The following is a 23,557-nucleotide window of genomic DNA, read 5'->3' as shown; positions in this document are numbered from 1 at the left end:
CTTCATATGTGTCCTCTGTCAGCCTCTGTTTAGCACACAAGCATAACTAGACACCAACATTTTAAAGTTAGAGCATAATTCAGTGACACCTCAGATGGCTGGAAAACAAAGCATTACACTCAGAGACAGATTGTGCTTGCTGTTGTATATGTGAGCAATAAGGTTATTACACCAACTGAATCAAGCATTCAGACATGTTTTCAAATTTCTCTCCCAAAATGAGACAACTGACAAGGCGATGAAGTCACACTGGACTAAAATAACTGATATTGACAGCATTTGCTATAAGATGCTTATGTGTTGCTACTTCAGTGTGTAAGAGCAAATACATTTGTGAATAAATATACTAGTTGGTGGATGCTTTTATCTAAAATGCCTTCCTTTCAATTAATGCAGTTATTTTTGGCCCAGCTGTTTCCTCCAGGAATAAAACCCCCAACCTTAATAGTGTAAGTTTTATCGAATAAATTGGGCAAGGGAACCCCCCCCCCATGTCCTTCAGTAATGAAGGACATGTCACTGATATATGAACAAAACGTTCACTGCACTGTGTACTTATGGCTGTATGACAACAAATATTTTTAGCCTGTAGCCTGTAGCTGTGATGTGTCAAGTACCCTGTGGGGCGCCAGTAAAGCGGCAGGAACCACTGCCTGGTGCCATCCACGCTCGGCTTAAATTGGGTCACGCATGTACCATCTACGTAATGCTAGTGTGGTCAGCTGTAGCCTTTACATCTCTGAGGTAATGGCATGGGGAGAAACACAAGACTGCATATGAATTTATCTTTTGAACTCAAAGCAGTTGAACACCATCATCTAGAGTGAGGCTAGACAGCACGTCAATATGACAAGTGTTTGGGGGCAATAACTTGACCGGCTTAAGGAGAGGAGGACCATTCTCATGCCACACTTCCTGCCTCCAGGTGGAAGGTTTCATATTCTGTCTGCTTAAACGGAGAAAGAAAACTGTGCGGAGCTCATTTCTTGTTCATATATTCAAGTTGTCATTCAGAACTCACTCCAGGCTGGTAGAGGCCGCCATGCTGACAGCACACGCTGAAGGTTTTGACGGCCAGAGGGGGCTCCTGTGTCATCAGCAGAGTCTCCTCAAGCTCGATTTCCTTCTCCAGCTTCACGAGTACAGGAGGTTCCACACCATACCTGAGAGAAAGTGTTTACATGAGCACCTTCGGCAATGACGATGTTTATAATAATATTAAACCATTGCCTAATTATTCAAAACCCACTGAAGCATCTTCTTTTTTGTTCAAAGACTTACTTAGAGACGATGCGGCCGATCTGCAGTAGACAGAGACAAACCTGCCGAGGCTCTCTGTGTAGCACTGAGGCAGAAAATAGATTAACTATTGGATAAAACAATCTGAAGAAGCAGCTGCCACTTCTGCTATCTTTAGAGAGTGTATACTGAACACAACAGGTGGGATGAGGTGCAACAAAATTCACGTTAAATTTCGAAAATGTGACATGAAAACACAAGATAAAGTTATTTATTCCATGAGGGAATGTTATGGTATTAATGCAGAACAGAACAGAGGTTTGGGTTGGAGAGCGCAACTTTAAGGGGGCTAAGGGCTATTAATGAAACAAAAAAAATTAAAAGAATAGGAGAGTCTGTGTGTACATGATCTGTTCCCAGTCTTAGAACAGCTTTCTTTCCGAATCGCCCCAATCCGTTTTTGTGGAGAGCCATTAGTTGTAATGAAGTGATCCCCCATACAGAGTGCTCAGGGTGATCGCTCTCCACGACAGATCCTATTAAACCATTAAGATGTAAGTCTTAAACAACAGATTCAGCTCTGCAAAGCTATTAGGAGATTACAGCTGATGTCTTGCCTGTTTATCCCTGATATCATCCTCAACATGAAGATCCATATTGTAAAGCTACAGTTTTGGATTAGGTGGCTAAATAAATATGTTGTGTACAGACCTGCAGATATCTATTCCCTATAAAAATTTAAGACATTCCTTCAGTTTTACCTAGGTCTTGCGCAGACCTAGCGCTTTTTACTTGTTGTCAACCCCTTTTGGCCAGATTTTTTTTTTTTTTGGACTTAACTGATGCTCAGTTAAGTAATAAAAGCTTAAGAGGAAAAAAGGGAGTATCTTTCTCCAATAGGTGTGAATGTATGGGGTCCAGTGGTGTGACAGTGGCCAAGCACATGCTGGGAAACTCATCACGTTACCATTTCCATACTTTTCAAATTCAAAGTATGACTTGACTGGTGTAAGACAGGTATAAGAAGGTTATTTGGACACTGGAATAAAATATTTACTAGACGATTAAGGTGACATTCTTTGATAACATTTTTGCTTGCCTGGATAAACAGAACTTGAGCTTTGTGTCCTTTAAGCAGTTAGCAGTTACTGCTTTCATTGCTGGGGATTTTTATCTGGTTATAATAAGTGTAGGATCATGAAAAACTATCTAAATCTTGCGAAAGAACCAGAAGTAGCCCTTTAATAAATTACCGTGGAGTCTTGCATTACAAAAGAGATTCATGTCTACATAACCAGGAAAGGGGTGCCAGATGATAAACCATGTTGTTGTTTCCAAAAACTAAAAGGTTAGATTTAGTCTGACACAGGTTCACATTTCAGTTGGGTTGAGTTTACTTTATTGTACATGAAAAAAAAGTAACCGATGAGTTCAATTATAAAAAGAAAAAGTCAATTTGAAAGGAAGAAATGGCAGGCTGATTTGGTATTTTCCTGTAAATATAGATTTTCTTGCTGCAGCGCTTACCGAGGCCGTCTGACTCAAACAGATAAGTCTCTTCCACACCTATGTGTCGACACCAGGCCAGGAAGTTGGCTGTGTTGTCGCGGGCAAAGAAGGAACCCGGTGAGGCGTCCTGCTTACATGCAACCTTCCTTGTGGGGAACAGCTGTCAGGAGAAATAAACTGATTATGAACAATTATTATCATGAACCTCAGTTACTGTTTAGACATACAGTATATAAGAAAGGGGATTTATTATTTAGTGCTCTTAACTTGTACAGCAGGGAAACAGCAGGAATATCATTTATGTTAACTGCAGCCTGGCTTTGGGTTTTCACTGCTACTTAGCTGCCATTTCTCACTGGAATTTCATGTGTCATGTTAGCTACCTAGTTAGCTGACAGATGTCAATCCAGATGTGTGTAGTAAAACAAGTTCAAACAGTGAGTTCTGCATACAAATTCACCTGTAAACAGTAATTTTATTGGTCTCGTATTTTTGTTTCTAAATACTATAAATATCCATATACAGTATAATCTATCACAATTTTGTAGCAACATATTTTCTATCCCTCTTCTGCACAGGAAGATCATAGATGTGAAACCTGTATATAATCCTGGCAGAAGAAAATTAGCTCAGAACAAAAGGAAATTAAAGTACGTCCACCACGTATTTTGAAATGTTGCTTAAATGGACAAGGCGGTCAGACACAAAACAACATATTAGAAAGTGACAAAACTTAGCTACAATACCCAGATATCCTGTAGGATATTCCAATAAACTGAACGCAGCCTGGCGATGGTCAGTACCCGGCCTGGTCTGTCATATAACAAAGTACACCAAAGATATGGCAGAAAATCTCTTATATGCAACAAATTAATTCAGGCAGGGGTTTGTCCATATTGTGACCTGCAGACCTCCTTCCGAACATCCCCCACCTGCGAGCATGAAAGCTGCCCTTTGGATGAGTGTCAAAGCTGTTTTCATCAGCGCCATCTGACTTACCTTGCTGAGTGTGGAGGGGCAGTTCTGGGCAATCTTAGTCTGCAAAACACCAATAAGATGACAGAGCTTCACGCCATTATTCAGCTCCTCCATGAAAAACTCTGCTCTCACCTCCTCTCCTGGAGAAATAAAAGTGAAAAGACAGATATTATGCTTTAGTTTATTCTCTGACTTCAACATCTGCAAATGCCCTTTATAAATGATGGGAATTGTCCCACTTGATTTGACTTTTTGTAGGTCAAAACCACATCTCCAATAACAAAAGATTTAAAACAAAATTCTTCTGCTCATTTTTTTTCTTTTTTTAAATTTTATAGTTTACTTCTATGTTGTCTTTTATTGTAGGACTTAAAAAAAAGACTCCACATTGAAAAACAGTTGCTTTCCAATAGAGGACTCCCCTACAAACTCCTCAAGGACTTATGGCTCTCCCACGACCCCTTATTGTAAATACCCACCCAAGAAACCTCAAAGGCTACTGTGTCTGACTTAATTCACACTGGGTACAAATTCCACAATATACATAACACTAAGAGACTAAGACTAAGATTGTGGCACAAAAGTTTATTTTCCACATAACAACAGCAGAGTGCAGGGCCTGAAACTTAATCCACTGCACACTAACTGCAGCACCCGGGCTCTCAGGATTGACAATCAAATCAGTTGAACAGTTCAAAAAGTCTAAAAATTATGCAGGTCATCAGTGTTTAGTACCTGCACACATTCCTAATTAGAAAAACTGAGCGTCTGCTTCTAAAGAGCGGTTTCAAAAGTCAACAATAGAATCAATTTCCAGTCAGCTTCAGTTTCCTCACTGTTCAATTATCTCGTGAGGGACAATAGATGTTAGTATAATGGCAGAGACAGAGGAAATGAAGGATTTTGTTTTACTTTTTTTATGTGGTTCGCTAAGGCCAAGCTTGAAATAGCAGCATCCAAATCCAATTACGTGATAGGCCCATGTCAATTGTGCTTTAGTATTTTCGTAGCCTCAAGGGGGAAACTGTTAGCATGCAACTGTCAAGTGCTGATTTACATATGCACAGGTTTGGACACATTTACTCTGTTTTACGCATCCATTCCTTCTGCCTCATCCTATTTCTTTACAACTACACAAGAGTAAGGTATAATACGCTTTTAAGTGATTAAAATTAACCCATGTTTTACTCAAGATGTCAAAACAACGCTGGTCCCCCAACAGAGCGGGCAATAAACCAAAATAAGAGAATGATCTCAACAGACACACAGCACTTACCCAGCATGCCGGTGAGCCAGATGGCCAGATCCTCCTGCATGGGCACTAGGGTGGCCTCATGTCGCACTGCCAGCCACTGATCATACTGAAAGACGTCTGCAAGGCCGGGGCCGTGACGCTGTGCCAACGGGCTGTGAGGGCTGCGGGGGCACAGCAAAGGGGCATCAAACTTCTCACCAAACCATACCTGGAGTTGAGAGGAGGGAAAGTGAAAGGTAGATTAAATACCAGATTTTCATCTGTTAAAAGAAAGTTAAAGAGCTGAACTTTGGTTGAAAAACGCATTCATTCATAACGCTTCCTTGATTCTGATCTATAAGCAATCAGAATCAAGGAAGAGTTCCAGAGAGAAAATCAGCAAACACCAAGAACTCAGAGGATAATACAATTAATATGATCTACATCATCTCCATGTGAGTCTCAAAGAATTAGAAAACATAAACACAAAGCCTGGCAGACTATTATAATAGATTAGTGTTGCAGCCCACTTATTGAGACATCTGACTAATCTGATCTGAGACCTATTCCATCATTAAGTCACAGTTTTAACACATTCAACTCTAAAAGAATGTCATAATTTTGGGAAATATGCTTATTAGCTTTCTTGTCTGAGATAGATGAGAAGAATGATACCATGCTCAATATGAAGTATGCTAAATATGAAGATACCACCAGCAGCCAGCAAAAAGACTATAAATGGGGAAACAGCTAGCCTGGCTAGGAAGTCACTATTCCCAGCCTAGAAATAGTCAGACACTTACCACCCATAAAAACAAAGTTAATTAGTGAGCTTTGGTGAGGTGTTGGTAGGTGAATTTTGTTACTTTGGACTTTGCCAGAATACCATGTAATTCGTGTTCTCAGTCTTTTTGTGAAGCTAAGCTAACCAGCTGCTGGCTGTGGCCATGTATTTAACAGACAGATAAGAGGGTGTTATCATCTCACTCTCAGCAAGAAAGCAAAATTTCCCAAAATGTCAAACTATTCCTTTAAAACTTATACAAGCTTTAGACCTGCTTTTATTTCCTTACTATAGGTTTTAGCCAAATATTCCAGCTGCAATTATTACAGTATTGTTTGATTATGACTCCCTAATTCAGAGTGCTTGAGGGTAAATTTTTTTTTTTTTTTTTTTAACTTCAATTACTTCAATTCTGTCAGAAGTTATTTATTTTCTTTTTCCCAGTCCTGCTTTAGGGCATGGGTTTTCTTTTGTTATTCAGACAAGTAAAACAAAAAACAAAAACAAAAAAAACACACAAGGTTTGTCGACATATTGTTTTTTGGAATAACCATAATATGGATTGCTTTTAACCCTGAATACAGGTTAGCACTTTCTCCACCGCCCGCTCTCTACAAGCCAACACTGCAGCATTATCCCACTCTATTTACCCTTCAGTCTTGCACTGTGGGAATATGAGAGGAATTTATGTGACCCATCCATGCAGAGAGGAAGCATCAGGGATGCTGTCACACCACACTTCCCTTTATATGCTCTACTGGAGCTCACAGCACGCATTGCACACTCCAACATTGCCACCGCAACTCTGCCAGGTAAAAACTGTGGTTTACTGTGTTTCAAAACCATGCAATATCATCTTTGTCTTTTACCACCCATGGCCATTGTTATATTTTCTTTTGCTTCAAATCCAAAGAAAACAGATTCATTTGAACAATGTCTTACTTGACTGCTTAAATGGGCTACTAGCACTGGTTCACAGTCCAGGGCTCAGTGCCTGGAGGGAGCCGAGGTCCATCATATCTATTTCTCTATCTATACTCTCATACACTCCCTCCCATTCCGCCTCTTTCATATGGTCTTCTACACTGACAATTCACAAAATCTTTGATATAAAAGGAAAACAGAAAACTTATCCTGTGTAGCCTCAGCATTCTTGGTTTCACAGCCTCCCATTACATTAATGAAATTAATATTAAGATAGTCATAACTGACTGGAGCAGATTTGCACTATGGTGATTTGTCCAGACATTACATAACCCACTTCTGGATGACACTCCACCCCCATCTAGTTTGTTGACATCTGTTTAAGATACAGATTTTATCTTCGTGTGCATCACATGTCATTGAGTAATAATAGGACATTGCGTTCACTGTGGTGAAGCGGTTATTGTACTTAAAACAAGGCCGATTCTTGTCGAGGCCTTGAATTCACTGTGTTGGTTCTGCATACAAAAAGGAAACCTTCTGGGCAGTCAACAGAGTTATACAGTACTTCTGCTGATGTTCTGAGCTGACCCACCTATAGTGTTTAGAATACTCTGACTGTGTGTGCATTTGGCAAGCGAGATATAGGTTTAATGGAGCACTAGATCAAGCAGAAAGTATATCGAACCTTGTCATACTGTGTGGCCAAAAATTTACTTACTGGGAATACATGGGGGGATTTAGGGGTAAGGAGTTAAAATGTCACAAAGCTAAGTATATGAGTTTATCACTTTCATAATTTGTCATAAAGAGTCTAAATTCATTCCAACTGTAATCCAACAATGTTTTCACGTCACGTTTTGATTGTTAAGTGGTACTCGAACAATTTCCATAAACCACCAAAAAAACTTTAAATTTGTTACCTGCTTGTCACAATTAATTTTAAAATTCTTTTATTGGTTTTTAAAATCACTGAATGGCTCTTCTGTCCCTTCTTATCTGTCTGACATAATTTAGACATATGTGCATGGTCCCTTAGATCATCTGACTCAAACCTCTTGATTGTTCCTGAGGTCAGAACGAAACGGCATGTAGAAGCATCCCTTGTTATTTACGCCCCAAAACTCTGGAACAGTCTGCCTAGGGTCTTAGAGGCTCTAAATTGGTTGACAATTTCAAACAAAATCTGAAGACATCTTTTTACCATTGCTTTCTCCTGAAGTGTCTTTTCTTTAACTGATTGTTGTGTCTTATCCTGCTGTTTTATCACAATTATGTTTTATTTTATATTGCTTTGTTTTTTCATGATGGCTGTTTCATCTTGTCTTGTCCTGCTGTTTTAATTCAACTTTTTCCATTTTATGCATGAATTGTGCTATATAAGATAAAAGATTGTTATTGTTATTGTTGTTGTTATCGTCGTCATCATCATCATCAAAAGAAACACTTAAAAAAAGAATGGTCAAAACAAAGCAGCAGAGGCTGGAATATCCTAACTTTTCATCCCTAGTATGGGTCAAGATCCAAAAATACATGATCCTACATTTCCCATAATGCAACATAACGGGATCTTTCATTAGACTGCATTTGGTGACATCATCAACTTTGGAAAAGCTCCCTCCACAACCACAGAAGATATTATTCAACAGTTTTCACCGGCTGAGTACTAGTCCTTGTGATAAGTAAACTACACTTCATGTGTGAAATAGGTAGAATGCCCCTTTAAGTGGCAAAAACACCTGATGTTCTAAACTGAAAAGGTTACCTCACACCAACCACATATGCACACATACCATGGTTCAGATGGGCAGGCTCACAACAACATATGTGCGTTTCTCGACATCTACCTAATTAGAAAATAAGGCAGTCTAGTGTAGTGTTTAAAAGTTACGTAAAAGACACTGCCGATTAGAAAAGACAACTCAACAGTGGGGATAATCCCACCTCCCACTCTGTCACCTGACTGAATGCAGGTTCACAGTGACCATTCAGGTTTTAAAGCAGACTGATCTTATAAAATAAAATCTGCATTGGACTGGGGCACTCTAAATTAATATTTCTTTTCTTACACCGGAATGTGAACTGATAATCCAGCAAAGAAATGCGATTTACTGAGATTTTAAAGCTGTTTGAGCCTGTGCATTGCCAGTTACGTTTTTAGAGGAGTTAATCCAATTCCCTTAACCCCTGCCACTTATAGTGAGGGCAACTTAAGTCCCTGAAACAATAGTCAATAGCAGGAAGGTCAAAGGGAAAAGTGTGATACACCAATATATTTCAAAAATGATTATGTCAATCCAGTGTTGAAATGAAAAAAAGGAAGAAAAAAAAATCATTTAATATTCATTTTCCTTGTATTTTTCTCATGACTATGCATGCTTATTTTAAGATTCTTTCTAATTATGTAAAATTGAGACACTATCATTTGTTTACACAATTATGAAGCCTTTTTTCACGCCATATGTCAACGATTCATGTATACCAAGCCTGACAAATGAAAAAAAAACCTTGTTTTTACACAATAAAAAACACATGTTCACCAAATGATACCAAAATCCTTTTCCAATCCTTAATTAAATTTAAAAAAACTTTAAAACTTCCCATGATCTGGCTGCTGACCTTTTGACCCTTTAGGATCACAACTAAATACAGAGCTGTTTGGTTTGGCCAGGCTGAACTAACAAGGTCACATTGCTCTTTTAAAATATTAAAAGAGCTATTTGGGTATTTTGGTTGATTCATCTCAGATATTTTTAACACTGAGAAAAAACAGACAACTGATGTACTGTGGGAGCACTGTTCCTCCAAGAGATCACTTGTAAATCCAAATTTGTGTAGTAATGTCCTCCTATGAGTTTCTTTTGAAGTTTCGTAGGTCGTGCTATTTTATGTCTGTTTAGCCATGGTAACCGTCTCTGCTCATGCTTACTATCCAGTTCTTCCTCTCTCTCTTCTCTCCTACAGCAACTATCCATGGCTATCACAAAAGATTTCTGAAATGTGATCAGAGATCCAAGGCAGAAGGCAAAAAAAACAAAAAAACAAACAAAAACAAAAAAACAGACATTATACTTTACAAGGGTTGTGTTTTACTGTTGCAGTAATAGAAGTGCATATGCTACTTATACTTTCATGAGGGCATACATTTTCAACATGGGTGAACAGAGCAGTCAGTGTGACCAGTTATTGAACGTGACTGCACTCTACATGGGCAATCAGGCTCTGCGCTGAGCTTTGGAAGTAGCTGCAGTGTTACGATCTCTGCAGCATCACTAGTCTGATATGGATTAATATCCTCATAGGGTACCTTTGATAACATGCAATACCAAACTAATTTCTCTTTTGTTGTTTGTTTGTCATAACCAAATGTGAGACTATTTTACTGCTTTTGCTCTATGCTGTTTAAACTTAAAAAAGGAGAAAGAATAAAAGAAAAAAAATTAACCAGAAGTTGTCCTTGAAGGGTTATTCATTTATAAGTAAACTACTCTTACCCACAATATAGACAAAGCGGCAAACGTAAAGTAGCCTACAGAGATACTACACCAATCTAAACCAGTCTAAATATTGCCTGGCACAGACAAACCTTCTAATTAACCTGATCTTTTGAGTTAATCTGATGCATCTGAAGCTATAGCATCCAACCACTGTGCATCAACAGTTCTGGGAAGAGTCTTCACCGCCTCTTCAACAGATCGCCTTCTTTTTGACAGGTTTTCTGCCACATGTTATGTGCACAGCATTGAGATGCATATTTTGCATATCCACAGTCCCTGACGGCTGGGGAGAGCCAGGACTATCCAAACAAGATAACAGAGAAAAGCGCTTTTCAATGAGGTGCTGCCTTGTGACAAATCTGTCGATACATTTGTCATTTTGGATTTTAGGTTGGCCGACACTTTGTTGCTGGGAGGGGACGGGACGGGAAAAAGTGTTGTACATTCCACCCACTCCCCCTAAAAATTCTTTGAAGAAATTCCTCAGGGTCTGAGCAGTGGAACATCAGACATGCATAACAACAACAAGACAGCATGCTGTAACACAGGTGGGCTCGTCAAAGTTTTTGAGTGGAAGACAGGGTCTACAGTTCTGTATTTAGTCTCAATAACTCTGGCAATATCTGGGATGTTTTTCCTCAATTTGGCGAACAGACAGTCTTGGTTACTTATAGTTATCACACTAAGAATGGTGCTGACTGTCCTAAAGAGGGCACTGTAATGAAGACTAAAATCCAGTTCAACCCTGCTACAATTATGAGATTTAAAACTTTGTAAATACATCTAGCTGCACATGCCTAAAATTCAAAATGTGGACAGGATTGGTCAAAAAGGTGATGGTGATTGGATCAGAAACACCATTTTAAAAATATCTTCATATCAAACACTGATACAGCTATGTGAATTTTCCTTACTCTTTGATCTCCACCCTGTCAATGATGGACTGAAGGAATAAATTTCCCTTCTGACCAATCCAAGTGCACCTCATCCAATCTAGACGGTGATGAGCTTACCTGGATGCCAGTCTGGACATCCATGACTGCGATGACAGATTCACTTCTTCATTCTGTGGAAAGATGAGAAAAAGAGATGGGTGAATAAGGGATGATATCAAAATGTCAGTCGTAATTCTGTCACGTTGCAGTTCCGAGAGAGTATGAATAAGGAAGTCCAGTCAGTGTTTTTGAAAACCTCATATCAGGATGCACATGGTATTTTATTATGCAACAAGCTACTCAGGCAGTTTTAAAAAAAAATTTGACATGTTTGGGAAATGTGCTTATTTGCTTTTTTGATGAGTTACATGAATAAATCAATACTGATCTTTTTCCTGACTCTTTTCAGAGGCACTTAGCTTAGCATAAAGACTTGAAGTAGGAGGAAACAGGGAAGCTACGGGCTTCAACTATTTCTTGGCAAACAGCTCGGACTAGTGACTACCCAGAGTCTTGTCATCACCTTGAAGATGCTAGACAACAAATGGCGCTGCAATGGGAAAACTAATAAACTGTTGTCAAGACATATATACACTTCCCCGACGCCCTCTAAAATCAGAAATTGTGTACATTTTCTTCGTGTACAGACTAATCCAACAAGATATGTTTTAGGTGTTGAGCTTTTGGAAAGAACCAGACCAGTTGTTTCCCCCTGCTTCCAAGCCTTAGGCCAATTGCCTAAGGCTCTAGATCTTTACTTAACACACAGACAGGACAGTGGAATTTATCTCTCCTCTGCCTCTGGGCATGAGAGATGAGAAATGTCTTTTTTTTTTTTTTTTAAAGAAAAAAACGGCATCAACATTCACTGAAGTAAGTTAAAGCAAAGTAAGGAAATACAGCACATTTCATTAAAAAAGTAACCTCAGTGTCCCTTTTAATTCAATGCATATGCAAAGACCCCTACACCTGGATTACCTGATCTAAAACCTGTATCACAATAAACTTTCACTTTTTAACGATAATCATTTTCTAAAACATCAGGATATGATATTTGCTTTCTTATACTGGCTGACTTCTGATATATTTGTCTTGATTATTTACGTTGAACCTATTACCTTGGAAGTTTGTTATTCTTGCATGGGGTTTTTTGCCATTTAAAGGTTTTTTTCCCATCGTAGTAGAGTGTACTTGTTACGTATTGCTGCTTAATAGCCTGCATCCCTTGTGAAGTTGACTAATATATACCACTTGCTGCCCAATCTTAAATTATAGGGGAGAGACCTGGCTGGCCCCTCCCCTAAAAAAAACCATCACAGTATAATTCAGACAATTTATTTATTGAAAAATCAGTCGCAATAAGATTAAATTTAGGTCGTAACATACTTATAATGTCTGTAATGCAATAAGAGCCAAACCGCTTAGACAACTGATGGATTAGTCAGAAAACAATAATTTTTTATAATCAATTAAAAAAAATCTTTTTCAAGCAAAATGCCAAAAATGGTTTGGTTATAATTTCTCAAATGTTAATTTACTGAAATTAGTATGTCAATCAAATTTACAAGACATAAATTCAAATTCTGAAGGGTGTTGTGGTGAATCAGTTGGGAAAGTTGAATACCATGTACCTGTGTTTAACAGGATATATAAGCTGCGAACAGCCCTCTGGGTTAAAAAAAAAAAAAATAGACAGTTAGGGTGTTGTTTTCACTGGACACACAATGAATTTTAGTAGATCAGACTCTCTAACGAAGAAGTGATGGGGTTAGTCTGAGTGCTCCTCTGCCCTTTCCCACACAGGATGTGAAGGATTATCCCAATGCTCAACTATCCCTGAGGGTGTCTACTGACAAAGAGAGGCAGTGGGTGGGGGGAGAAAGCAATCCCAAGCACATACATCCTAATAACACTGATAATTTGGTCAGCACAGCTGAGGCAATAGTTCTCCACTGCAGCCATCTGCCCATTCTCCTCGGACATACAAATAACACCTCATATAAACCTAAAATTCTCCACCAAAATGGGTATGTGAAACTTCTTCACTGCGGTGTTTATATGTTCTGTACATGTTTCGTCAACATGTACAGAGTGATGAAACTGATCATGAAATTGCATCTTAGAATTGCTTCCACAGAAACTAAAATCACATCACATCCATAGTCATCCGACACCAAATCCGCAGCTCAGGAGAGAAGATGCAAGTCAGCGGCCAAGAACGGGAAAGGACAGAAGGGATGACAACACAAGGTGACTTACCTCAGAAAAAAAAAAAACATTACAGTACAGAGCCAGGAAACTGCACCAAACAACTCCGATCAGCCTCAAAAGCACATCCTCATTAATGTAAGCCAAAACTCCACACTACGCTTAGCACTGTCCAGCCAGAGCGGCTCCTTCTTCTGATTTCACGAGTGAGCAGGGGGAGAAAGGCAGCAAGAGAATGACAGGGAGGGAGGGAGGATGGATGGGAGGAGGAGGAGGTGCAAAAGGAGAGCCCTGACTAATGAAGTGGCTATGCTTCGCTAAGCTGTGACTGCCCCCCTGCTTCCCCCCAACAATTCTGTCACGGCGGGACCTTCTCACAAAGCCTCCATTGTTTTGTTAGCTTTCCTCCGTTCCCAACACACACACACACACACACACACACACACACACACACACACACACACACACACACACACACAATCTCCAAACCAGAAACCAAACCAATAACCCCCCAATCAGGATGCGATGAAATGGAATGAGATAAGACAGAAGAGATGAGGTGGGGGGTTACCCCCACTTCCTTTTCAACCCCCACGTCCCTGCTAGTCTCACCAGAACACTCCGTGAAGCTCCCAAACAAATACTCAGCAGAAAGTTTGGGGTAGGAAGCAGGAAAACAATAGTGCAGCGCTTAACACCTTTTTATTTTTTTTTGATAATTTCCTGTCAAGTATGACATGTCATGAAAAACTTGACCCTTGCATCGATGTAGAAAGTGGTCAAACAAAATTACTTTGAGAGAAAGTCCAAGTAACAAACAATAGAAGACATGACGTCATACTATCAAATCAGATGCGCAATGTTGGTTTTCCACCGCTGTTTAAACCTTCTGTTATAATAACTACAGGGTCGTGGACCACAAGCATCTTTGGTATATCCAGCCCTCCATCCTTACACAGTATTTCTCAAAAATTAGACAACACAAGATATAATATAATGAATACTGAGAAACATAAAAGGAAGTAAAACCCAGAAATTTGCCTGAAATCTTCACTGCACCCTTGTTTGTTTGAAGACAACTATGCAATCCCCTCCATCAATTGCATAATTTAAAATACTAGATGAAACCACTCACTGAATTTAAGAAATGAAACCATAAACATGCTTCAAGTGATTCCTTGTCCTGCTGAAAATTCAGTGACAGTTTTCAAAATCAATCTGCAAATAACTCTTGATTTGTAAAGAAAAGATGATGGAAATGTAACTGATTGATTGAGAAATGTCATAGACCAGCACTTAAAAGCTTGATTTGTGGCATCCAGGCCAAGCCTGAGAGGAATTCCAAGGGTCAGTGAAGTCTTTTAAAGTATTGTTTGGAAATGTCCTCAAGGCTACAAAGCTGAATAATCAGAAAACAATGACAGAATGATGATATTTAGGATTTCAGAATGGCTCTCATTTTCAGCAGGCGTTTGTGAAGGGTCACACTCAACAACACAGGACAAAGTGCAAATCTTTGGCACTGGACTCCAGTTGTGTGCATCTGGGGCCCCAGCAGAGCCTGAGAGTGTGACTCAAACTCCCTACAGGGACCAAAGGCATCCACACAGTCAAATGTCAAAACATAGAGGAAGGCGAGAGAATCGAAGCCAAAAACAGAGAGGCAAAGACAAAACATGTTTTATAGTGGTGGTGATCTTCAAGTGGCAGGGCTCGATGCTGTGACACTGATCACTACCCACAAATTCCTCATGGGTCCCCAGGAGAAAAAACGTTTGACAATGCTGGCACTCTTGTGCCATTCATCTGTAATATGCCTTTTCTTTTGTCTCCTCCCTGTTTCGGTCAGTAAACAATATTTCCACCCAGAAGACTTGGCAGTTTTTGAGATTATGCTCTCAGATTTCTTTGGGACCAAATATGCATCTGAGCCTCTTTGTGGATCATCTTGCATCATCAGTTGTCAAGATCATGATGAACAGGCTGTACTTCACACAATGTTATTTTTGACAATTTCTGCTAATACCCCGTTCACAGAGCAGTGTGGGAATTTACACCTTTCCAAGAATCCCAATTCTCTGTCAAGATTGCGCGAACATTAGCTTTTGTTCAGGTGCACGTGAGTCATTCCTATATTTCTAAAGCCACACTAGAATTAACATAGTAAATGAGTCACTGATACCTGGTACACAAAAGACCCCGTTCATGTTTGGGCCGACTAACCTGTATTCCTTGTTATGAGTGACATACAAGCTTTCTTTTGGGTTTTATCCCCTCAGGAGAACTGCTATTTCCAGACTGAATGGATTCAACAACTTTTTAAGTATTAACGTCAGTTTCCAACATAACATTTAAAGGAGCACTGTAGTGTCAATGCAGATTCAGACTTTGAGTAATGGGTAATATTCTGATTTTATACTGATTGTGACTATGTTTGCACTTGCAATTCATAATAATTCGATGCCAGTGTGGTATTTGACCTGTAGGGAAACGCATCCACATGTAGGCAGAAAAGTAATGACATGATGACTTTCCATTTGTCTTTTTTTTTAATTATTTTTATTAGAAGTCATTCACAGTCCAAGTTTAAAAGACAACTAAGTAAATAAAATCACATTTACATAAATACAGTATAAGATAAACATAACTCAAATTATTGCATTAAGCCTTGTCTAAATAGAGACAATCTTCACGCTCATTTTTCCACAAAAATCTGCTCTTTATAACACAGTCTCCTTAGCAGTCCAGTGGAGATGGCAGTTTCCATTAAAGCAGGCCTGGTCTCTGTGAGATGATGTACCTAATCCATTTTGACCATATTCCCCGAAAATCTGTTTGCATTTCTATATTAAAAAAAAGGTCCCATCTTTAACTGAACATTTACAAATTTACTAATTTACTTATTTGAAAGGATGTATTGATATAAACAAACTTCAACAACTAATTTAGCTTTCTTCATTAAGAGACCTTTTTCTCCTTATAGTGCTCATCACAATCCATTTCCTGCCAGGAAAGGGTCCTGAATAAATTAGTCGAACTGCCTGTGTCGAGGCACAAATGAGCGGTATAACAGACTTCCACTCTATTAAAAGGAAAGGGATCTAGTCTGAACTTCCCTGCAGCCTGGACTAAACATAGATGCTCTGTCTGTCTTTTGTTGAGAGTGGGGGCAAGACATCTGTCCGCATGTTTCCCATGCAGGTTGCTTCTCTCTCTAGTTGCAGCCAGTAATCATATAAGAGGATCAGCACTATTCCAGACAGCAGAGCACATCCACCTCCAGAACATGTTGTCATCACAACACACTGCACGTGGTGCATGCATGCAGCTTGCAACACTCTGACAGTGCATGCAAGCACCCGTGCATAAATGCAAGAAAGAAATGAGAATGCATTATGTAATGACCAGTGATGTCGTTTTGCTTGTCCACTACATGGCATTGTAAGTGTGTCAGCAGAATATAAACAGAGTGAAGTTAAAAAAATAAAACCAAAGTTGGCCTTTTTAAGTCTTGGGACCTCCATAGGCCTGTGGTTTTTGTGGGGGGGTCCCCAGAAAATTAAATGTTTTATTTCATCATTTAATTCCCTGGAATTTAGCACAACTGGAGCACGTTAAAGATTGCATTCCATACACAGCTTTCCTTCCTCTGTCTTGTTTTTATACCTAACCAGTAGCTGTGGGTCCCAGACATTGGGACACCCAAACGGACTTTTAGAGGGTACAACACTTCAACTACACACATTTCTCATAATGTCTTTTGAAGTACTGAATATTTTTCAGCACACTTTTATAACTCACAAACAACTTAAAAGGGAAAATTATATTTTGGGTATACTGTTCACCCCTCTGCACGTGATGGAGTCATAGGGTGTCAAGTGAAGTGCTCGTTCGATCATGAAATTATGACTGAAGCCCTTCCCCCGTTACCATTCGTATGTCAGAATAGCGAGAACTGCGTCCAACAATTTGTGTAACTTTATGAAACCAACAGAAAGTTACATAGATGTTAAAGAATGCAGAATTTGAATTTGGGTCTCGAGCTCATTCTTACATTCTTAATACAGCTACTTCCATCAGTTTTCCTCTGTACAAAATCATGAATGGCTTTTAGGAGAAAATGTCTAAAAATGTGTCACCCCCTCTCTATGACAGCAGGCTTTTCCACCCGCCTTCAAGTGTGGCCATTCAGATTACACTGGTTAAACGGAGCATGGCACGAGCAAGTCAATTTTTAGCCTAGACCCAACTTTTAGGCACCGCTTCTTATACATCATATATTTTACATCTAAATGCCTCACAATTGCAATTCTGCTGGACAAAATCTTTATTAAGAAGTTTTTGGCGTGGAAAAGAGTGAGGCTCTATTTTTAGAGTTTAATTTGATAACTTGAGCAGACAGAAATGGATGATTAATATCTCTGTGTGTCCCCAGTACCCGTGATGTGAAGTGGCCGTGAGCCAGCCCCAAGCACCAGTGAACCTCCTGCGCCTTTCCCGTTCCTTTCTGGACCAAACCTCCCCCCCAGGGAATACTAACTCCTCCTCTATCAAACTTCTTCCTGCTGAGTTCTTTGTGTCTGGACTTAATCACCCTGTCAGAGGAGCGTTTAATTTAGAGCCCAGCCTCCCCCCTTTTGATTACAGATGGCGCCTGGCTGCAACGTCCCGAGAGGGAAATTCATTCAGTGGGGGAGAATGTAAAAAGTAAATATACTTAACAATCTGTTGATGAAGTCAGCCCCCACATCTACAACAAAACTTTACTTTCTAAAGCAAGTCAGTCCCTTATGGGTATGTACAAGCTTGTTCATAATGTTTTTTTCCTTGGTGAAAGACTATCGCCCTTTCTAACAGGATTTAAACATTTTTTGATTTCCATCCTCCTGTCCTCCTTGGAGTGGGCTTTCCTTAGAGGTGAGACAGCGCGAGTAAAGCCCATCTTCAAGGCCTGAATGAGGGGGAGCCATCGGCCAATCCCATTTTGATTTGTTGATGCTAATCAACAGCTCACTACACGCAACCAGGTCAGCTCTGGGATTTTGAAGCCCCTCAGTGCTGACTCAGGATCAGGCTTCCTGCCCAGCTTTCCATCACCTTGATAAACAGAGGAACTGAAGAAAGCTGATTCCAGGTTGGTAAAAAGGGACCATCAATGAATATGCACAGCCCCTCTTGCATCTGAGATACCACACAAGATCGTCAAGCCTTCCCACAGGCAGAAGATACAGTTAGCCATTTATTTACCCAAAACATCTTGGGTCAACTGACTCACCTTCTTGAAATTAAGATGAAACACTTGTGATAACATGTTTTTTCCAGTAACTCATAAAGCAAACTAAGCCAGTTGTCATTGGCGGTCTCTCTGTACAGGATGCTATTCTTTTAAAACAAATGGGACTTAAAACTTTAGGGTTTCTCACACTGCTCTATGTTAGATGAGGCTAACTGAGCACAACATCTAAGTTGACTTAAAGCGATTCCTCACCACATTTTAGAGCTTGAAACAGTAACTATCTAAATAAGCAATACTTGTCAGTTTTTGCCAAGATAATATCCAGTAATTCCAATAGTTAACAGGAACTACAAGACAAGATATCCCATCCTTCTATGGCAAGCATTTTCTCATCCCAACTCCAAGTTTAGCTGTTTAGAAAAAGATATGGATGAGTGGGCTGTGTGATGTAGTCAGGTGACTCATCACATGAACTGTTATGTTTGAAATAGGCAGGTCTTGGCTTCAGAGTTTACTATGTCCCAGTAACCAACATTTGGAAATATATCCTCCTCAGACTATTGATTGTGAACATCACCACATGGAGCTACAGCCAAACTGCAACAAGTCAGTTCTCTAATGGCGTTCCATCATGGCACCAGTCTGTGCCAACTGCAAAGCCTGACCCATCATTTTAAACAAATAATTCCCATTTTCAGTCATCTTCCTCTTTTTAAAATCCGCACGCGCACGCACACGCGCACACACACACACACACACACACACACCCCTAACTGCAATGACATCACTGTTTCAGTCGCTGCACAAGCTGGCCAGTTATATACCTGAGCACACTACCAAACCAACTTGAGCATTGATCTTTTCTCAGCTGTTATTTAAAAAGATTTGTAATTGATGGTCATCCCATGATGAACTGAAGTGCATCACATCATGTGTTCATTAAATTAATAAATTGGGACGTGAAAACTTAACAGAAAGGCGTACCGGGGGAAACCAATGGCTGCAGAAACCTTTTGATTTCAAACATGACACCGCTCCAGCTGCCAAGAAGTGCCAGGGCGTCATAATGAATGTCTACTAATGTAAACTTACCAGTATAAATACAGTTTCTGAAGAAAAGCTCGGCTACTTCTTTACTGTCAACATATTAATGATATGAATCTTATTTCCTTTACTGGTGACACCTCATGTATGATATTTTAAAATCAGTCACACCAAATAACTATGTTATGTTGTGTTACAGAGTTCTGCTAATAATCAAGGATTTTTCCCCTCACAGACTTAGTATACAATATCCAAACATGAAACCCCAGCACGGCCATATAACAGGCTTTATCAGTTCAGATAAAATCTATGTGCCCCATACAGCCACTATGCCTCTTCCCAACTCTTCACAGAGGATGAGGCCAAGGGACGGTAATGAAACTTCTTCTGATGCTAATCTAGGACACATCATCATGTTACCTGAGGTCATTGAGTGTTTTGGGTATTTCGAACATCAGGCACCCTCAGTCAGGCGACCCAGCTGAGGTTAATCAAGCCTCAGCTTGTGCCCCAGCAGCATTCTCACACGGATGCGTTCTCTTAATCCACCTAGAGGCTTTCTGTCCAGTCTCTGTGCTGTTGTAGATGGCCTTCCTTCTCCTCTCGCCTGTGATGCCGAGTGTAGTGTAAGCCCCTAAGAGAGAATGTCCTGCAAAGCCTCTGCACCCAAGCTCCACAGGCAAGCACCTTGCCTTCCAGCCTTGTCTGTGGTAGACGCTGACTAGGCCCTTGTACTAGACCCTCTTCCGCTCAAAAGCCTCCTCCATCCGCTCTTCCCATGGAACAGTGAGCTCTAGCATGAAAACATTCTTTGTTGCCTCTGACACCAGAATCATGTCTTGTCTGAGGTAGGTCTTGGCGACATACTGAGGGAACTTGATTTTCCTGCCTAAATCCACTTTAAGCTGGCAGTCCTGAACAGTGTTGAGAAAGCCCTGATGTTGTTCTAGCTGTTGCTTTTGGCTTCTCTCCAGCTCTGATGAAGCTGATGGTTTGCTTTGTGGGTTTTGACCTTTGAGCATGGGCGATTGCACTACAGATGCTCAGCGATGGTCTTGAGCACCTGATCGTGATGCCAGCAGTATCGGCCTTCCCCCAGAGCCTTTGGGCAAAGAGCCTTTCTCTGGCAAAGGGAGCATGTTGGAGTATTCACCAAGCCCCAGCAGTACAGGTTGGAAGGGCTAGGAAAGACATCATAGACAACCTGGACCAGGAAACGGATGCGGTGTGACTCTGCCTACTAGAGATCAGCCCACGAGATCTTCCTCTTCACAACATTCTCCCATCTTGTCCAGGCACCTTGCTGTCTCATTCCCACTGCTCTGCTGGATCTCTCCTTCTCAACAGCTGCTCTCACCTCATTCTGGACTAGTCGTCTCTGCTCCTTGCCTCAAGCCTTGTCATAACAAGGGGTTGCGATGGTTCCTAGCCCAGCCCTTGCTCTGCCACTGTTCCCACCAGAACTCCTTGGCATAGCCGTGACTCTAATTGTTCCACTGCAGCCTCTGCTTTCCACTTCCAGCGGGTCTTGACTGCTACCCCTGCACCGGAGACTTTAGGGTCAGTTGACCCCCTGGGACTGCAGCATCTCCCTTGCACATAAAACCTTAGACTCCTCCTTGATAGCTTTCAGGGGGAGCGTCATTTTGCAGGTGTTTCAATAGAGGGCAATGCTGCTCAAGCTCCTCAGTAGCCCTAGCTTTCTTCTCAGGAACTCATATAGGAGTAGTGGCCACGGTATCTTTAGCAGAATCCCATGCTGATAAATTCATGCGTTTACTTTTTCTGGAAGGCCAGGTGTTCTTAATGGAGGCTGTATCCCTGCTGTAGAAGAACTTTCTAGGGCTTTCCACTGGCCTCTCAGAGATGGTAGGGATTTGTATTTCTGAGACAGAGCAGCACAACTTCTCCACTGGTCTGCCTTTCATCAAAACCAAGGATCTGACTTTTTCTGGCTTGAACAAAATCCTTGCCCATCTCATCAGCCTCTCCAGCCCCTTGAGGATCCATCTGCCTCCAGGTACTGACTCACTTGGTCACTGTCAGGTCATCCATGAAGGCGCGGATTGGTGGTTTGTGGATTCAAGGGGCATCTGCACTCCTGTTCAGCAGATTTCACCAGCATGTTCTTTGCCATAGCAAAACAGGATCACTGAGATGGTGTAGCCTGTGATGATTCCCACTTCCAGTCTATGCCACCCAGACGTTGCGGATCCTGTTGAGACTCTCAGGCTGAATTTGCTGTAATAATTCAGGATGAGGTATCTTACTGAGGCTGGAAAATGGTGCCTCTCCAGAGTTTCTAGCCCCAGATTGTGGGACATTGAGCCACAGGCGTTCGTCAGGTCTAAACACAGTAACACCTGATCACCCTCTTTCTCCTTAGCCTTTCTGAGGAGCTGTTTGACCACATAAGTGTGCTCTAGATAGCCTGATACTCCAGGGATGCCACTGAAGTGTCCAAGTATCCGTTCTTGAGGAAGAAATCAGCCAGCCACTTAGCTAAAATGCTGAAGAAAGCCAGTGTAGTAGCTTCGGACAGTGCTTGTACACCCTGTAGGTTTTTCCACTTCATCCTGGTGCTGACCTGGACCAGGCTATCCTAACCACATCCCGAACTTCTTTCAGGATTGGCTCCCTCAGGTTAATGGCTCCGGTGTTCTTATTACGGTCTCACACTACCCTAGGTCTTAGTCTCTGGTGGGGTTAGTAAAAGGTGTTGTGAAGGTGTTGGTCGACTTCCTCCTTTGAACAGACTAGGCGTCCAATGCGTCTCTGTCTGAGGAGCTCCTTGGTGAACCCAAATGGGTTGCTGATGGAGGCTGTCCTATTCCTCTCCCTCTGCCACCTCTTGTGTTCCTCGGCTCTTCGCAGGGTTAAGAGCCTCTTCCTGAGCAAGAGACGAAGCTCTAACAGTGGTGCCCGCTCTTCTTCACTAGCCTCCTTGTGCTCTGCTCTCTCTTCAAGGCTTTCAGTTCTTTCCTGATGTTGTGGATTTTAATTGCCCTCTGGTTCGTGATATAAGGCTGCTTAGCTCCCCTTTCCTCTTTGATACCAAATCTCTCAGCAGCCATGCTCACTATGATGGTCATCATAGTCTGTAGCCTCCTCTCCACATCTCCTTTGGCTGTTTACTTCCAGCGTTTTATCAGCATCCTCGTCAAACTTCTGCCACTCTGTTGTTTTAGGGGCTGGTGGCCATCTGATCCTGCTTGCACCATGTGGAGGCTCTGGGCTCTGTAGGGTGATTCCGGGCCTGGCTCCTCCTTCGCTCACCAGGTGTAGACCTGTGCATTGTGGTGGATGCAATTGCTCCTTGCATTTCATCATTCACTGGTGGATCTTTGGGCCTCTCTCATTTTTGCAGATCTTTCCACACAAGCAGTCTCTTCTCTTTACCGTTTGTCCATTGCTGTTGGTCGATAACCTTGAATCTGTCGTGCAGGGGTGGTCACCGAAGGTATGTATATATTGAATTGATTCAATATGTATACCTCCTTTACATGATCCGTAGCTTACACTGAGTCCTCCTTCACAGAAAATGTGGCTAGGGGTACTAACCCATACCGCCCCGGTTTGCTGTCTTTCCAAGCTGCCATCTGTCTCTCCAGCTGTGACCAACCTCTTCTCGGTTGTCAACCACCCTGTTCCTGGTAGTCACTGGTTTCTTCAATCTGACAGTTGTAATGAAACATCTTCTGGTGCTGAGCCAGGGAAAATCATTAGGAATGTAAATCAGACTTATAATAACAAAAAAAAAGGACCTTTTTCACCTGACTCCATATGAGGATTTTAGTTCTACAATGTTGCATAAAACTGTATTCACATAATGACTTGTGCTTTAATAGAAAACACAGATTATTCAGTTATCTTTCACATCCTGGATGATGTTCTTTAGGTTTTTGTTTTTTTTTTTTTAATAAAAAAATCTTCTTGATAGTATTGTTTCGAAAAAGAACTTCTAGTTTG

The 23,557-nt window shown here is 41.0% G+C and overlaps 1 protein-coding gene and 1 pseudogene across 1 annotated transcript in view; both read right to left on the bottom strand.

The window, feature by feature from the left end:
• gas2l3 (growth arrest-specific 2 like 3) overlaps positions 1 to 23,557 on the bottom strand; it is a 34,594-nt gene that overhangs the window by 7,963 nt on the left and 3,074 nt on the right. Inside the window, exons 2-7 of the mRNA XM_040143457.1 lie at positions 11,179 to 11,231; positions 5,003 to 5,189; positions 3,748 to 3,866; positions 2,767 to 2,908; positions 1,282 to 1,345; positions 1,022 to 1,163 (exon numbers count right to left, since the gene is read on the bottom strand). Of these exons, the coding sequence (XP_039999391.1) occupies positions 1,022 to 1,163; positions 1,282 to 1,345; positions 2,767 to 2,908; positions 3,748 to 3,866; positions 5,003 to 5,189; positions 11,179 to 11,202 (678 nt within the window). The 5' untranslated portion in view covers positions 11,203 to 11,231. The remainder of the gene's footprint in view (positions 1 to 1,021; positions 1,164 to 1,281; positions 1,346 to 2,766; positions 2,909 to 3,747; positions 3,867 to 5,002; positions 5,190 to 11,178; positions 11,232 to 23,557) is intronic.
• Positions 15,839 to 22,915, bottom strand: LOC120803963 (annotated as a pseudogene).

Source organism: Xiphias gladius, chromosome 2, assembly GCF_016859285.1.
Source record: "Xiphias gladius isolate SHS-SW01 ecotype Sanya breed wild chromosome 2, ASM1685928v1, whole genome shotgun sequence".
NCBI lineage: Eukaryota > Metazoa > Chordata > Actinopteri > Istiophoriformes > Xiphiidae > Xiphias > Xiphias gladius.
The sequence above is the reverse complement of the archived record's forward strand: the minus strand, read 5'-3'. Positions and strand labels throughout refer to the sequence as shown.